The sequence below is a fragment of the Berghia stephanieae genome, chromosome 13, assembly GCF_034508935.2.
Source record: "Berghia stephanieae isolate SIO BIC M18660-M18661 chromosome 13, UCSD_Bste_1.3, whole genome shotgun sequence".
In the NCBI taxonomy this organism is placed as follows: Eukaryota; Metazoa; Mollusca; class Gastropoda; order Nudibranchia; family Aeolidiidae; genus Berghia; species Berghia stephanieae.
In genome coordinates, this window is record NC_088372.1 from 27,453,326 (window position 1) to 27,468,325 (window position 15,000).

General features: G+C 34.9%; 1 protein-coding gene across 8 annotated transcripts in view; it reads left to right on the forward strand.

Moving 5' to 3' along the window:
* LOC144958678 (innexin unc-9-like) overlaps positions 1 to 15,000 on the forward strand; it is an 867,612-nt gene that overhangs the window by 658,830 nt on the left and 193,782 nt on the right. Inside the window, exon 2 of one of the 8 annotated variants that reach the window (XM_078890808.1) lies at positions 3,867 to 4,136. The exons of 6 other annotated variants lie outside the window; for them this stretch is intronic. In XM_078890808.1, the coding sequence (XP_078746934.1) occupies positions 4,099 to 4,136 (38 nt within the window). In that variant the 5' untranslated portion in view covers positions 3,867 to 4,098. Of the gene's footprint in view, positions 1 to 3,638; positions 4,137 to 15,000 lie in introns of those variants that run through there. One more of the 8 variants, XM_078890809.1, reaches the window with a different exon arrangement.

Below are 15,000 nucleotides of genomic sequence, written 5' to 3' on the forward strand. Positions count from 1 at the left end.
ATCTCGACTACACACTGAATCGATCTCGGTTCCTATGCGTTGTGAAACGAGTGTTCTACCAACTGAACTATCGGGGACCCCCGTCACTAAGTAAAAGAATAAAGATTTTTTCTCGTCATCTCAACTCAAAGTTTACTATAATTTCAGCATCAAGCTTACCACGACTCAAAACCGGATTGAGGAGATGGGTTACGATTTCTATATCGCCCACCTTTAACTCTCTCCTTACCGATCATTTTCAGTATTTTCCCCCAAAATGACAGGCTTATCCAGCAGAAAAATTGCTTTTTTAAAAAACTCAAACAATCTCTCTACTAAACAACTTTTTGTTCTTATTAATTACACAAAGAACATTGTGATGTACAAAACAAATCTGAATAAGAAAAAGTGTATATGTGACCCTCCGTGTCAAAGCGGTATTATGTCGGGATGCACTCGGTTAGGGAAATTGAATTCATAGCCACAAATATCAAACTTGGGTTTAATTTCTTTACGTCATGCTGGAGTATAAATACTATTTTTTGCTTTGCAAAAACTTCTAAGGTCCAATTTCTTATCATTCTATCTCTAAATTCACTTTCTGGGGTCTGAATCATTCCGACAGAATACCGTTTTGAGACGGAGGGTCACATATTGTGTCGTAACAAATGTGACGAATTTTCTGTAGGTGGTAAGGAGAGGGTTAAGACAAGTAAACAGTTTGGGGTCCTTAAATATAATAGTGTCATTATTTAATCCCCGCACTCTTTTCACATTGCTCATAATGTAATGCTGATGGGAAAAGAAAAGAAAATAGAAGAAATTCCATAATAATATTATTATAACGTCAACGCACTTTCTTTATATCGAACTCTAAAATAAAACACGTATTTAAAATATTTTGGCCAGAAAACTCGTCCTTCAAAAAATCGACCGAATAAAATGACCATCAACTTTGTAAACAAAACAAAACAAACTCTCAAACCTGAGCTTCGCAAAGCTCCAGGTTTGATAGGTATCGACGAAGACGGGAGTCATTTTAATCGATTGATAGTTGAAGGACGAGTTTTCTGGCCAAAATTTTAATTCGTGTGTTTTTTTTCTTTTAGATTACGTTAGTTTTGTCACTCGGTACATGCTCAATATTGTATCCTAGACAAGAGTAAAAAAAATGTGAATATAACCCAGGATGGTAATGCTATTATTATTATTGTTGTGATTCCAAATTAGGTAAAGAACTTGGGAGGAATTCAGTGCGTGAGCTAACAGCAATAACGATAATAAAGATAACAGTAATTATATTTGCTCTCTCTCTCTCTCTCTCTCTCTCTCTCTCTCTCTCTCTCTTATGTTCTGCCCCCTCTTTTTTATGTCAATTCTCTATTTTTGTTTGTTTCCACATCTTTCTCTCTCTCTCCCTCTCTCTCTCTCTCTCTCTCTCTCTCTCTATCTATCTATCTATCTCTCTCTCTTCCTTTACTCTCTATATCTCTCTCTTTCTTTCTCTCTCTTTCTCTCTCTCTCTCTCTCTCTCTCTCTCTCTCTATCTCTCTCTTATTTTCTATCCCCTCTTTTTTCTATCCTCTCTTATTTATGTCAATTCTCTATTTCTGTTTGTCTCCACATCTCTCTCTCTCTCTTTCTCTCTCTTTCTCTCTCTCTCCCTCTCTCTATATATATATATATATATATCTATCTATCTCTATTTCTCTCTCTTCCTTTACTCTCTCTATATCTCTCTTTCTTTCTTTCTCTCTCTCTCTCTCTCTCTCTCTCTCTCTTTCTCGCTCTCTCTCCATATGTCTGTTTATCATTAATTAGAGAGAATATTAGAGAGTGAAATAACCCTTTAGTATCAGGTGACACTGACTTCCTCATGGTTCTCATGTTGCTTTTGTATTGAGAAATGTCAGTAAACAATAATTCTCTTTGTTTCTGAATCCCTGTGGAATATGGAGGCAAATAGGCAAATACACGCTCATTATAGCAACACGACGTGGAGCTAATAATTTGCGAAAAAAGACATCCAGCAAAAAGACTCCATACCATTCAGCTAATTTGGGTAAAATACAGACGACCCACTAAAACAATGCCTTGCAGTTTAATTGAGTAGAATATAAACCAAAATTGTTAATTATGATTTGTTTCAAAAAGTAAAAGTTAATTGGATGATGTGCATTAAAAACAGACCGCATGTAGTCTTTTGAATTAGTTCGGGTTTTGGAGACATCTTGACCAGCTACGTGCAGGTTTTAGGGCGGGGGCGGGGGCGGGCTGAGGGTGGGGGGGGGATGAGCATTTTAATTTCTCATAAAATGAAATAAGGATTTTATTATTATTATTATTAAGTAATAAATATGGGGTTAATTTGACATTGTTACATGTTGGAATGGATGATGGTATGGGTTGGCTTGAGAGTAGTCTAGTAGTTCCACAACACAATTTATGAGACCGTAGCAGTTTTGGTTAACCAGACTTGGAAATAAGTACGTTTAGATGGCCAGCAATTCTTGACTATCTTTTTCTTTCAGCAAAAAAGTAAATAAATAGATAAATATGTAAATAATAAATGATTATTGTAATCATAAAAATTTAATTAGTAAAAAATGAATGAAATACTTTTTTTAAAAAACAAAAAATAAAAAAATAATAATTAAAAAAAATAATTAAAAAAAAAAATTAAAAAAAAAAATTAAAAAAAAAAAAAAAAAAAATAAATATATATATATATATATATATATATATATATATATATATATATATATATATATATATATATATATATATAATAGTAAACATAGTATGGATAGATTGAATATGAAAATGAATAATACATTGATAAATAAATAAAACTGATGATTAAAAAAATAAAGACATGAATAAATAAATTTGATAAAAGTGCACATGGAATTCATGATACATCGATATGATGATAAATTTGTTCCAATGAATATTTTGAACTTTTTTTAGTAATCATAGCATCATTTTACTCACTTTAAATTTTAACAAATTCCCCGTAATAATACGCCATTACTTCTAACAGGTCAACACTAGATACATACTCAATCCCAACCACAGATGATATAGTTTGACATATTTTGTCAGTAATCATAGCATCATTTTACTCACTTCAAAAACTTCTGACAAATTCCTTGAATTAACACGTCATCATTTCTAACAAGTCAACAAGTACAACATTCTCAATCCCAACCACAGACTCGATGACATTTTGTCAGTATCAAGAACACTTCGTCCAAAATAAATGTCAATGTTTTGATTTTGATTTTCAGTGTCGTTGATTAGTAAAATAAAAATCAACATTTCCCATTGAATCGCGAGGAATTTTAAGTTCCCTAGGGTGTTTAGCCTATGGGTTCTAGGGAATTTCAAACCGTATCATTAAGATAATGGTAAGGGGGAGGGGAGGGGGGGGGGAGAGACTGCCTTACGCTAACAAGACAATTTTAGATAAAAATAAACTTGTTTTGGGGAGAAAACGTGTATTTCAAATGAGGCGGTAACTTTAGAAAACTGAAATGTCTCATTTTTATCATGCAGTGAAAATTGTTTTCAAAATTTTGGTTAATTATTTAGTGAGGTAAATAAATAAATACATATGATAAATAAAATAATAAAATTCCCTTTTATTCATCCCATAGGGGAAATTTGTCTTTAGGGTCTATTCCAAGGGAAGACTTGAATAACCCAGCAGTGATTGGGTAAGGTCATTATTCTAGCCATTCACTCTGCGTATTTGGTGGTTGAGGATAGAAGATTTTGAAGATATTATTTATTTTATCAAGGATCAAAGAGATTGTTTTGCATAAACTTTAGAGAGACGTGGTCGGATAAATTCCATATATCATATTATTATGTCTTATATCCAGAATCAAATTAAAACAAACTTATTGTGCTTTTTAAACAAGTCAAACTAGGTTCATTAACACGAGAAACAAGATTAAATATGAATATTCTATTATAAAATATGAAAAAAGTCGACTTACATCGTTTTGCTATACCATGATATTATGGATAAGGTCAATACTATTCTTATCAAATTAACATTGACTCTATGCATGGTTGTGAGTGGAGGAGGAGATAAGATTGATTGAGATCGCCATGTTTCATCGTCTTCACCATCATCATCATCATTCACTGTGAGTATTCTCTATTTCTGTCATTCATATGATGACGTTTTCGTGTTCTTGATGTTGTGTGATGATCTTGACACATGGCTATCAATATATCTATCTATCTATTGATCGATCTATATATCTATTTATTTATCTATGTTTCTATCCATCTATCTATTTATCTATCTATCTATCTATCTATTTATCTATCTATCTATCTATCTATCTATCTACCTATCTATCTATCGATCTATATATCTATTTATTTATCTATGTTTCTATCCGTCTATCTATCTATCTATCTATCTAACTATCTATTTGTCTATATATATATATATATATATATATATATATATATATATATATATCAGTATATCTATCGATCTATCTATCAGTATACTATCTATTTATCAATGTCTCTCTCTCTATCTATCTATCTATCTATCTATCTATCTATCTATCTATCTATCTATATATCTATCAATTTATCCATCCATCTAAAATTCTATCAATCGGTCTATCTATCTATCTATCTATTTATGCATCAATCTATCTATCTACCTAGCTACCAATATATCTATCTATTTATCAATCTATCTATTTCTATATCTATCCGTCTATCTATCGATATATCTATGCATCTATTTATTTACCTATCTATCTATCTATTTATCCCTCTACCTATCTATACATTTAATTATCTAGCTATCTATTTGGATTTCTCGTAGTCTGTTTAACTGTCACTTTCACCTCTTAATTTATCAGTGTATCTGTACATAGCAATGTTTCACGATCGTTTTATCTGTGTCTCTATCTCTTCACACACACACACACACACACACACACACATATATATATATATCCGCCAACCATCCGATCATCAATAAATTCATCTATCTATATTTCAACTCATTTATTTATCTAAGTGCCATACATACAGACTCGGCCTTTCTAAGTAATGATAACAATGATGATGCTAGTGGTGTTGTTGTTGTTCTTGTTGATGATGATGATGATGGTGATGATGATGATGATGATGATGATGATGATGATGATGATGATGATGATGATGATGATGATGATGATGATGATGATGATGATGATGATGATGATGATGATGGTGATGATGATGATGATTATAATAATAATCGCCATCATCATCATCATCATCATCATCATCATCATCATCATCATCATCATCATCATCATCATCATTATCATCATCAATATCATCGCAGCTATCAATATCATTATGATTATCATCATTATCATCATCATTTTCATCATTGCCATTATCATCATTATCATCATCATAATCATCGTAATCATTATCCTACTTATAGGATTTAGCACTGTCTGAATTCTGTCAGCGCGTATCCCATCACCCCTCCCCCCACCCCCATCTCTCTCTCCTCCTCCTCCTCTCTCTCTCTCTCTCTCTCTCTCTCTCTCTCTCTCTCTCTCTCCTCCTCTCTCTCTCCTCTCTCCTCTCCTCTCCCATCTCCTTCCCCACCCCACTCCTTTCCCCCCACTCCCACTCCTCCCCCACCCACACACAACCCATGTTGTTATGAATGTCTAATACACAATCTGATAATCCTTTCTCCTGGATAAAACCACAGGATTAGGCTGGATTTGTGATTTGTCACATCCAATGGAATACAATATATGATACCCACCTCCCCAACTCATCATTATATCGGGAGGATTCTAATGTTAACGACTCAACTATCTTTTTAACTCACTCAATCCTAGAGATTTTTCCTATTTTTCATAATTGGAAAAAAATGTATTAAAAATGAGCATGTGCATAGATAGCTTTATTCAACTACCATAAACGTTAAAAAATTAAGAACATTAGCTTTGATACTACGCCTATAATTTGTCTCAGAAAAATGTAATGAAAAGGGATGGGGTAAAAGTAACCCCGGGTATACTACGGATATAGTCGGTGTTAGGGTTGAGTGAGTTAAAATAGGATTCAACAGTCGTGACGTCACTTCCTTCGTAATGACGCATAGTAACTTAGTAACTGGTTCTAATTCATCGGAACAATGGCGGACGCCCTTATGAAATACGACGAGCATAAAAGTGTATCCAGAGGAGAAAAAACATTATAAATCTGATCATGTTTTGACATTTATATATTCTGGTCACATGGCATGTGAAAAATTATAGTCAGCATAAAGAATAAAAAATACCAATTTTCCTTGTTTAGAACCCAGCTGCTCGTTGTTGGGCGGACGTGACGTCAGACTATTGAATCCTATTACACCCCATTGCAACGGCACCATTATAAGAGCCCGTCGCCTAGGAATTCCATGACGGAATATAGACAATCCATCAAACAAGATGTCTGATGTCGACAGGAATCACCCATGTTGTCCATGTGAGCAAATTTGGGGGGTAAATAATCTTGCCCAAGGAAAAATAAAACGAAAGTGGTTGAAGCGGGGCTCGAACCCGGGACCTTCCGGATTACAGCGTAGCCATCATTAACATATAGATAGTTCGAAGGTGACGTCACTCAGGTCTTTATTATTGTTTTTGCCATCCGCGTTTGTGAGTTGTACTCACTAAACTGTATTAACCAAACCATAAAAGTTCATGGTTACACAGAGTTTGTGTGTTGGTCCGTTATACTTCCGGATGGCAATGTTGTGAACTCCTTGGCCAAGCGCATTCTATCTATAGCTTGACACTAGAACCCTCTAGAACTGGCAGTTTGACGTCAATTTTTTTAGGTTTGTGTAGCTTCTAGTGAGTTGTCGTTAGTAGCTCAAGAACATAAGGTATTTCATTGGTTGAACTATTGAATACAACTCACGATTTGTTTTCTTTTGTGGCAAAAGACTGGCATTTTGATGTCAGTTTTGGTCATTGTCAGGCTATATATAGTATGCAGATGACGTCACTCAGGCCTTTGTTATTGTTTTTGCCATCCGCGTTTGTGAGTTATTCTCACTAAACTGTATTAACCAGACTATAAAAGTTCATGGTTACACAGAGTTTGTGTGTTGGTCCGTTATACTTCCGGATGGCAATGTTGTGAACTCATTGGCCAAGCGCATTCTATCTATAACTTTACGATGGCTACGACCACAATGCAGTGCAATAACCACTTCCCCCCCCCCCCCATCCACCCCCTGAACACAATTTGGTGAATAAATATGAAAATGAGGTTAAGTTTTTATGTTGCATTGATTCGCGTTAAATCAAGCCCAGCCATTTAAGGGTTAAGTACTCTATCAATAATGAACATTCTAAATTTAATATTTCACATTATATTATTAATCTCAAAATCCATTAAATATTATAACTACTGATTATCGATCTGTACTCGGAAATTACTTTTTTTCAAATAATCGAATTCTCAATTCTCCCCATCAAGCGCACTCGTGTTTTTCTTCAATTACTCTCGACTCCCGACTCTGTCCTATTCAAACAAAACACATGATTTCTCATTTTGATTTATTTATTTTTTTTAAAAAAAGGTAAAAAAGGAAAATTAAGTAAGAATCGATTATACGATGAGCCCCAATATATCAAAATTTATCAAACCTGAGACTACGCATTTCTGAAGAATCCCCATGTTTGAGACTTTTGGTAAATTTAGGAATCATATTAAACGAATGGTATTTATTTCTCTAGGTTTTCGGGCCATTTGAAAAAAAAAAGTATTTTGTCGGCGTAAAGACCAATCAATCCCCTTGCTGGACTTTTCCAGACAAGTGCAGTACCATAATTTCAACAAACCACGGGATCCTTTTGGCCAATAAAACGTCTGAGATTCCATTTAAATGAGTTATTTGCGTGCGTGTTTTTCAATCTCTCTCTTTATGCGTTTGTTGCGACGTGTTTTTTGTTTGTTTGTTTTTTGGTTTGTTTGTTTGTTTGTTTGTTTGCTTTTTTTGTTTTGTTTTGTTTTGTTTTGTTTTTGTTTTTTTGTTTTTTTGTTTTGTTTTTTTTTTTTTTTTTTTTTGGGGGGGGGGGTTCTTTATGCAGGTCTAATGACACCAATTTCTTATGGGCTCATTGTTATAATTGAACTAGATACTCTCAAATCAACGCAACATGAGGTGCGTCCATTGCTGCAAAGTTAAAATAAGACCCATAGTTGAAGCCGGCTATCAGACCTGACTGACTGACTGTGCACGTCACTCTTGCCCAATAACACGCCAGAGATTCCATTAATTAAATTAGTTATAATAAGTGCGTGATGAAAAAAAAATCTCGAATGCACCCGGGATCGATCTCAGTCCCTTCGCGTGCGAAGCGAGTGCTCTACCATCTGAGCTATCGTGACCCCCATCCATAGCATCAATTGCGAAAACATCCCCCCCCCCCCCAAAAAAAAAAACAACAACAACAAAAAACCCAAAATTTTTAAAATAAAAAAAATAAATAAATAAAATTGCTTTAGTATCAAAACATAATATTATTGATGTCTAGATTTCGTTGAAGGCTTTCTGAAACGTGCAATGCCCCGTTCCATCTTGGTCTTGGGCAACAAATACCCCTGACAATGAATAATGTTTCTCTATCCATCTTATGTAAGTCGACAATCTCAAATCTATTAAACATCTTTTCTTTTTTTTTTTCTCTCTTTCAATTTTCCCTCTTTCTATTTATTTTAACCGAACTATTTGATGAATGTTTTGAAGATGAATTCCATTGCTATATTAACCGTGTAGTTACAAAATGCCATTTCGAAAATAGTTTGATTAGAAAATGTAACTTCAAATAATAGAGAGGAAAAAAAGGTCACCTCTAAAACTGCCAATACGCTTCAACAGTCGTAACGTCACTTCTCTCGTAATGACGCATGGTAACTTAGTAACTGACCCCGAAATTATCAGAACAATGGTGGATGCCCTTATGAAATGTTTCTCAGACGAGCATAAAATTCTATCCAGAGGGAAAAAAGCCCATTAAAAATCTGATCATGTTTTGACTTTTATACATTCTGATCACAAGACATATGTAAAGTTTTCAGTCAGCATGAAGAATAAAAGTACCAATTTTCTTTGTTTAGAACCACGATAGCGGCCATTGCTGGGCGACGTGACAGCAGACTATTGAATCCAATTATTCTTAAGCTTGAAACTTCAGAGATGAATCGGGTTTAAGACATTTTATCAATCTGGGAGACCTCTTCATTCATTGATATTGTATATATATATATATATATATATATATATATATATATTATATATATATATATATATAATATATGTGTTCTTATGGTATGACACTCGCTTTCAGATCGGAAGGTCCTTTGATTGAGCCTCGCTCGGCGCATAGTTAATTCCTTGGAAAAGACTCTTTACTTAAATCACCGTACTAAGGTGTAAAATAAGTACCTGGCCGGTAACAGCGTTGTCTATGTCCGAAAAATAAATTTGTAATATCGCCAACAGGCGTCATAATATTGTCTCGTTCTACATCTTACGTGTTGCTGTTGGTCATGGACCCTTTGCAAAGTGCTTTGAGCACATTTTAGTGGATATTCCTCTATATATAACAGCTCTAGCTAGTTAGAAAAGGCTCTAGATAAAGGTTATATTAAATAAAAACAAAACAAAACAAAACACAACGTGACTTTTTAATCTATGTGTGTTTTTTTTTAATTAGTATTATATGCAGAGTTTTAGCAAGTTTAAAATGTAAAACCCTACAAACTGTGGAGTGATCCTCGACAATATTGGAGGTTTCCACAAGACGAAGAAGAAGAAGAAGAAGAAGCCTTTTGTCGGTGTATGACAGTATAAACAGTTGATGTACGATGAAAGATGAAAGATGAAATACTTAAATGAATAAACGGATATATGAGTGAGCGAATGATTAATTGAATAGGACCATAAAAGGGGGTTAGACTACGTATTAAACAAACAAACAAACACATAAATGGATGACGAATGAATGAATAAATGAATGGATTATAGGAATGAATAGGATTTAAGTCGGGGAAAAAAAATCCACGATATATAAGATAACGATACTGAATCAAAGGCCAAGGATGAAAATTATTTATTAGCTAGTACTTTTACAACGAATCTTTATTAATAGTAATCTATTTCTAAAATATCATCGTTCAATGTCTGTGCTTCGATCTTTATGCACCGGGGTTCGAGTTGATTCTAATCTAATAAATGAAATATTATTGTGCGACTATGTGGTCTAGTGGTATGACACTCTCATTCGGATCGGAAGGTACTGACTGGGTTCGAGCCTCGCTAGCTCGGCGCATAGTTGAGTCCTTGGAAAAATGCTCTTTATTCATATTCTTTCACCGTACTCAAGTGTAAAATGAGTACCTGGCCGTTAACAGCGTTGTCTCTGTCCGAAAAATTTTAATATCGCCTGACAGGCGTCAGGTCTCGTTTTTCGCTTTACATGTTGCTGTTGGTCAGGGACCCCTTGTAAAGCGCTTTGAGCACGTTTAGTGGATATTGCGCTATATTTAAGCTCAATTGTTAATGTGATAATTTGTCCTATTTTTTTCTGAATATAAACAAAAACCTAACTCTTTTCACCAAGAGAGCAGTGACACTGATGCGACTTTGGGGTTAATAGAAACCCCAAGTCACATCACCATTGTTTACTGTAAAAAAAAAAAAATAATAACAAACGATTAAGTCTTTAGATTTTATATAAAGCAATATCCACTTTAAAAAATATGCTCAAATCACTTTTACAGGGTGTATCAAGCCAACAGCAACACTTAACGAAGACGAGACCAAAAAAAGAAAGCTTCAGCTCTTATATTTAGCGAAATATCCACTATAGATAGAAGGCGCTTGGCCAAGGAGTTCACAACATTGCCATCCGGAAGTATAACGGACCAACACACAAACTCTGTGTAACCATGAACTTTTATAGTCTTGTTAATACAGTTTAGTGAGAACAACTCACAAACGCGGATGGCAAAAACAATAACAAAGGCCTGAGTGACGTCATCTGCATACTATCTATACGTGCTCAAAGCGCTTTACAAACGGTCCCTAACCAACAGCAACACTTAACATGAAGGACGTTACATGGATTTCCATACTGAAACGCATGAAGTTTGTTTTGTTTTTTTTTTGGATAGAGGCAATGCTGTTGATGGCCAGGCACTAATTTCAAACCTGATAACAGTGATAGAATGTGAGTTTGAAGAGTCTAAAATTTGTGGCGTATAGAGATAGATAGACTCGACCCCACGACCTACCAGTCCGAAGGCGAAAATCGTACGACAAGACCACAAAAAAGCCGTCTTCTGTAGTAAACAAGTAAATAAATGGACAATACTAATAATAATAATATTAATAATAATAATAATAATAATAATAATAATAATAATAATAATAATAATAATAATAATAATAATAATAATAATAATAATAATAATAATAACGCTGAAAACGTGTATAGCGCTATAACTCCGAGACACCAAACTCTAAGCGCTTAAATCACAAATTACTTTGGCTGAAACATACTCATTCACACACACAAGCAAACACACACACACACACACACACACACACATACACGCACACAACAAACAAAACAAATAAACAGAAATCAGACACACTGTAATTCTGTTTTAAAGGAACCTCAGTCCCTTCGCCGCCATCAAAGGGTTAAAATGGAACATAATCAGAAGATTGTCCTATAGAAGAATTAATCAGTGTTTTGAAAAGATGATTGGGTCACGATTTTGAATAAAAACAAAATTGGTGTCTTGTTTGCTTTTCTCCTAAAAAGAAAATGCGGATCTGAAATATTATTGAAAACAAGCAATACGAATCTAAAAATAGCGATGAAATGACATCATCAAAGTCAATGTTTAATCGCGAGCATTCCTGGATTTGGATAGAACATTTTTTTAAAAATTGATAAAGCCAACTAGAATAATATGTAAAGATTCGACTGATATCAAATATTAAGAGAAATAAAAGCTTCGGAAAGAAATAAAACTGTACTTAAGACGGAACGTTTCGGATAAAACCCTTCTTCAGACAACTTTGATTGAAACTATCCACGTGAAGCATATTTTTTCCTTTATCAATTTATCAAACAAACAAAAAAATAAGATGTTAAATCTATTTTGCGAAATACTTTTTAATGTCAATAGTTTTGTTTTATTTTATTTGTGGCTGAGCATTTTCTAACTTTGACCTTATATAAAGAAGTGACCAAGCCTGGGGAAGAAGGAACCACAGGATTGTCCCAGCCTCCAAAATACATTTTGTGCCCTTTCCCAGTGATGACAGATTCAATAAAAATATCTGATGTGAAATTAATGGCTTTTTGGACGGGCTGATTTTCTTAGCCTATCTGGCCTTAAGGAGTGTGGGCACATTTGCCGGAAAATGACCCAAAAAAAAAATACAAAAAAAGAAGTTTATTTCTATTTTTTCAAATTGGCCAAAAGGATAATATATAACTCGTATATAGATAAAGTATGTTTTCAAAAAGATTTGAATCCTGAGAGTTCTTAAAAGTGTCATTTTTAAGACTTCAAGACAAGTTTTTCGACCATTTTGATTGAGATAATATAAGCAGTAAGATATTTCTGGCCAAATTGGGAAAATGCATTTTGTTGTTGTTGGACAGATTCCTCTCTAATGAAATGGTCTGAGGTTTTTGATGGATGCAATGAAGGATGAATGGGTGGGGATGTGGGGGGGGGGATAGAAGGAAGTCTCGGAAAAGTGAACGTCATGCCTTCTTCTTCTTCTTCTTCTTCTTCTTCTTCTTCTTCTTCTTCTTCTTCTTCTTCTTCTTCTTCTTCTTCTTCTTCTTCTCTCACTCACACACAAACACACATACACACACACACACACTCACACATACATAGACACACATGATCTTGTGCTGACCAACAACAACACGTTACATGCAGAACGAGACATGACGCCTCTTAGGCGATATACATTTTTTTTCGGACAGAGACAACGCTGTTAACGACCAGGTACTCATTTTACACCCCGAGTACGGTGAGCGAATGTGAGTAAAGAGCCTTTTCCAAGGACTCAATTGTACATCGAGCGACGCTCGAACCCATGACTTTCCGACCGATCTGAAAGCGGGTGTCATACCACAAGACCACATAGCCGCATAAAATAATGATAAAAGCGAATGACAATATTAATGCTACTGCATTTATATCTATTCCACAGTATCTAAAACTCATGGCAAGATAAATTCTATGGGGATTTAGAATACATTCTAAAACCAGTTTATTTACCAATGTGTATCTATTTATACTAATGCAATGTAAATCATGGCATTATGTGGATCTTTGACTATGATATCTATGGCCTGACATTTGACTTGCATCAATAGCCCCAAGGATAAGATTTGTAATTCTAGATTTGGACGTAATGAAGGGATATTAGAAAGCTTTTGGAATATTATACTCGGTAATTATACTTTCCATCCTACGCCCACAAATGTGACAAACGTACTCTCTCTCTCTCTCTCTCTCTCTCTCTCTCTCTCTCTCTTTCTCTCCCTCTCCGTCTCCCTATCTCTCTCTCCTTTGACTATGCACTCTCTCTCTCTCTCTCTCTCTCTCTCTCTCTCTCTTTATATATATATTTAATTTCTTTTTATATATAATTTCTCTCTATCTATATAATTATATCTCCATCTATCTGTCTATATCTATCTATTTTTCTCTTTCCCTCTCTCCCTATGTGTCTCTCTGGATGAAAAAGTTTTAATCTGTGGATTTATACCCAAAACAAGTGGGGAGAAATTGTTGTTTGTTTAGGTTAGCGTGAACTAGAATCCTGCCCTAAAAGGTTCAAGTTTTTATGATGATACTTGGAACGGTCAAAAACTTACCGATTCTGACAATGTTAAAAAAAATAATTTAAAAATTGAGCTTTATATAGCGCAATATCCACTAAATGTGCTCAAAGCGCTTTACAAGGGGTCCCTGGTCAACAGCAACATTTAATATGTAGGACAGGACATGACGATATTACAATTTTTCGGACAAAGACAACGCTGTTAATGGCCAGGTACTCATTTTACACCTGAGTACGGTGAAAGAATGTGAGTAAGTAAAGTGCCTTTTCCAAGGACTCATTATGCGCCGAGCGCGAGGCTCAAACCCAGGACCTTCCGATCCGAAAGCGAGTGTCATACCTCTGGACCACATAGCCGCACAGCTACATACGCAATACAGACTAGGTAAATAGTCGTATTTGGTAATAAACTATAATTTATTTGTTAACGGATAAAGCGTTCTCACATGACAGATAGAAGGTAAAAAGAGTAAAGGTAGACCAAGAAAAAAACATATTTGAATAGTTTGAACAGCTGAGTGACAAAGAAAGAGAAGCGAAGAGTAATAATATTAGTTTTCTGAGGTTATCTGATCAGAGAGATGAATGGCGTACCATGATCATCATTGATGTCTGGCTCAGACTTGGTACTCGAAGAAGAAGAAGAACGGATAAAGAATTAAATTTGAAATTTTGATTAAGATGTATTTCCCCAACCCTAATCCCCGCAAAATCGCAGACTACCTAATACACAGGCTGCACAGCCATAAAATGATAACATAATCTGAAGGCCATCCCATCCCATCACTGGTTTCATGGGAAATATTAAATAATAATCAAATTTTACTGATTTATAATGTGAAAATTTTTACAACGGGAAGGAAGCTATACTCATCTAGCCTTCTTTGTCATTTGCTCTCTCTTTCTCCCCCCCCCCACCCTCTCTCTCTCTCTCTCCCTCTCTCTCTCTATCCCTCTCTCTCTCTATCCCTCTCTCTCTCTATCCCTCTCTCTCTCTCTATCCCTCTCTCTATCCCTCTCTCTCTATCCCTCTCTCTCTATCCCTCTCTCTCTCTATCCCTCTCTCTCTATCCCTCTCTCTCTCT